Here is a 2900-nt window from a genome sequence, read left to right as displayed (position 1 = left end):
AGAGAGAGAGAGAGAGAGAGAGTCATAACACATGGCGATGGATGACTGGCAAGACATCGTCGGGTTAAAGTTTCGCCCCAACGATAAGGATCTCATCAGTCACCTTCGCTGGAAAGTCAACGGCGGAGGCGACAGTTTCATAAAGGACGTGGATGTTTATGGATCGGAACCCTGGCTTCTTCCACACGTCACCGAGCCTCTGTTCCAAGACAATGAGTGGTACTATTTCGTGAAAAAGACAATAGACAGCACGAGGAAGAGAAAGAGACAGAGCCGGCAGGTCCAAAAGAAAGAAAACGGCGGCACATGGAAGAGCACAACCGGGGAAGAAGAGATCAGAGATGGCGGAAACGCTGTCGTTATCGGCCACGCTCGGAATCTCACTTTCATGGAGAACGAGGTGGGGAGTACGAAGCAGATGAAGACGGATTGGCTGATGAGAGAGTATCGCCTGCCCTCCCAGGAATCTCAAGAATGGGTTGTCTGCAGAATCCGACGCAAAAGCAACGGCCGCGTGAACGGGGATGGACGTCGGATGAATCAAGGCAACCTCGGAATCAATTCGTCGATTGATATGTACCAGACACAGAGAGTTCAAAAGAACGGCTTGCTTATCCTCGTTGCTCTTCATTGGAATATATACATAACTAAGATGTAAAACCTAGCCTATAATTAAGGAAAATCAATCTGAGAATATAAACCACCTCCGTAATATGTGATATACAATATATATCCCATTACCCCCCCTCAAGTTGGAGCATATATATGATGTGTGCCCAACTTGTCTAAGAAGATGTCGAACTCCTTCTTCCCGAGTGACTTGGTGAAGATGTCGGCAAGTTGGTGATGAGTCGAGACATGTCGGGTTGCTATATTGCGGCTGGAAAGATGGTGATGAAGGAAATGACAATCGACTTCGATGTGTTTTGTGCGTTCGTGGAACACGTTGTTGGCCGCAATCTGCAGTGCGGATTGGCTATCACAGTGGATAGTCATGGGAGCAACGTGATCAACGCCAAGAGTGTGCAGTAGTCCCTTAAGCCATAACAATTCGCATGTTGTTACAGCCATAGCACGATATTCTGCTTCAGCCGAAGATCGAGAGATAGTGTGTTGTTTCTTGGATTTCCACGATACAGGAGATTGACCGAGATGTATGATCCAGCCAGAGAGGGATTTCCGCGATGTCGGACAACCTGCCCAATCAGAGTCACACCATCCGTACAATCGGAGATCCGAGTCGGAGCGTAGAAGAATACCTTGGCCCGGGCGAGATTTGAGATATCTCACAACTCGGAGTGCTGCATCCCAGTGATCTTGTCTCGGTCTTGCATAAATTGAGACAAGACGTGAACTGCATATGTAATGGCGGGGCGAGTGGCAAGGAGATAGAGTAATCGGCCGACGAGTCGTCTATATGGCTCTGGGTCAGAGAGGACGCGGCTGGTGGATAGACCTAGACGATGATTTTGCTCGAGAGGAAACGAAACTGGTTTCGCACCCATCAGTCCCGTTTCCAGCAGAATATCGAGAGTATATTTTCGTTGACAAAGGGAGATTCCCAGGGGACTGCGGGCTACTTCAATTCCCAGGAAATATTTGAGATTTCCGAGGTCCTTCATGTGAAAACATTCTCCGAGATACTTCTTGAAAATTTGTACAGCTGTTCTCGAATTCCCGGTAACGAGGAGGTCGTCGACATATATCAAGACGTGAATCCGAGTGTCTTTCTTGTTGAAGACGAAGAGAGAATGATCAGATTGCGATTGGGTGAAGCCATAAATCCGGAGAGCTGAAGCAAGCTTAGCAAACCAGCAACGGGGCGCTTGTTTCAAGCCGTACAGGGATTTGCGTAATCGACATACTAGATTCGGGGAAGGCGGCATGAGGCCTTGTGGTGGCTTCATGTACACTTCGTCATCGAGGTCCCCATGTAAAAAGGCGTTGTGTACGTCCATCTGGTGTACATCCCACTTTCTAGCTGAAGCAACTGCCAGAAAGGTCCGAACTGTCGCCATTTTTGCAACCGGAGCAAACGTCTCGTCATAATCAATGCCCTCGGTTTGCTTATTACCAAGAATCACTAATCGAGCTTTTCGGCGTTCAATTGAACCATCTGATCTGTACTTGATACGGAAAATCCACTTACTCCCAATTGCTTTCTTTGTTGGCGGCAAAGGTTCATAAACCCACGTATTATTTCGTTGAAGTGCCTGCAGTTCAGCCTGCATAGCAACACGCCATTTGTCGTCGTTGATAGCCTCTTTGAAGGTTCGAGGTTCAGATTCTGTACATACTGCAGCCAAAAACGCCATATGTGAGGGAGAGATGCAATTGTAAGAGACGTAGTCGGCAATCGGAAAAGAGACAGCTGACTGATTCGGTGCAGAAGCTACTGTATCTGCTCGTTCGACAACTGTCACAGCATTTGTGACAAAATTCTGAAGCCGCACATTGGGAAATTTCTGGCGATGTCCTCTGCCTAGGGAACCCTGATCAGATGGAGCTGGAGGCGCAACAATCAGAGCTTGTTCAGCAATGTCAGTCGGGGCCGAAGTGACTGGAGAGGCTACGGCATGATCTGTTTCTGTCGAAACAGGGACGATTTCAGGTTCGCACTGGTTCTCAGATGAGGATACCGCGTGATCAGATCGAGGAGTAAGCGATGGAATTTCTTGTGCAGATTGAACAGATGAGTCGGCATGGAAATTAACGGGGCATGGAACAACAAATTCGTCACTGTCTTCGAAATGCAGAGGACCCGATAATGGTAATGACAGATTCTTCGATTGAACTGAAGGATTTTCTTGAAATGGGAATCTGTCTTCACAGAAGATTACATCGCGAGACACTTGAAACTTGCATGTCTCAAGATTATAAACTCTCCACCCTTTCATTCC

At 47.6% G+C, this 2900-nt stretch overlaps 1 protein-coding gene across 1 annotated transcript; it reads left to right on the top strand.

Annotated features, from left to right (window-relative positions):
• The first annotated feature begins 31 nt into the window (after positions 1-31).
• On the top strand, positions 32-1032 carry LOC104806002 (NAC domain-containing protein 6-like). The gene is made up of 2 exons (XM_010530720.1): positions 32-545; positions 830-1032. Exons 1-2 carry the CDS (start codon positions 32-34, stop codon positions 1030-1032), a joined length of 717 nt encoding a protein of 238 aa, XP_010529022.1.
• The last annotated feature ends 1868 nt before the right edge of the window (positions 1033-2900 follow it).

The sequence above is a fragment of the Tarenaya hassleriana genome, unplaced genomic scaffold (assembly GCF_000463585.1).
Source record: "Tarenaya hassleriana unplaced genomic scaffold, ASM46358v1 Cleome11, whole genome shotgun sequence".
NCBI classification, from domain to species: domain Eukaryota; kingdom Viridiplantae; phylum Streptophyta; class Magnoliopsida; order Brassicales; family Cleomaceae; genus Tarenaya; species Tarenaya hassleriana.
The sequence above is the reverse complement of the archived record's forward strand: the minus strand, read 5'-3'. Positions and strand labels throughout refer to the sequence as shown.

Excerpts from the sequence above, each read along its gene's own strand:
- LOC104806002 (XM_010530720.1), top strand. The coding sequence starts at position 32 with ATGGCGATGGATGACTGGCAAGACATCGTCGGGTTAAAGTTTCGCCCC. Across the intron at positions 546-829 it reads TGGACGTCGGATGAATCAAG|ATGTCGGCAAGTTGGTGATG; the intron begins GCAACCTCGGAA and ends GACTTGGTGAAG.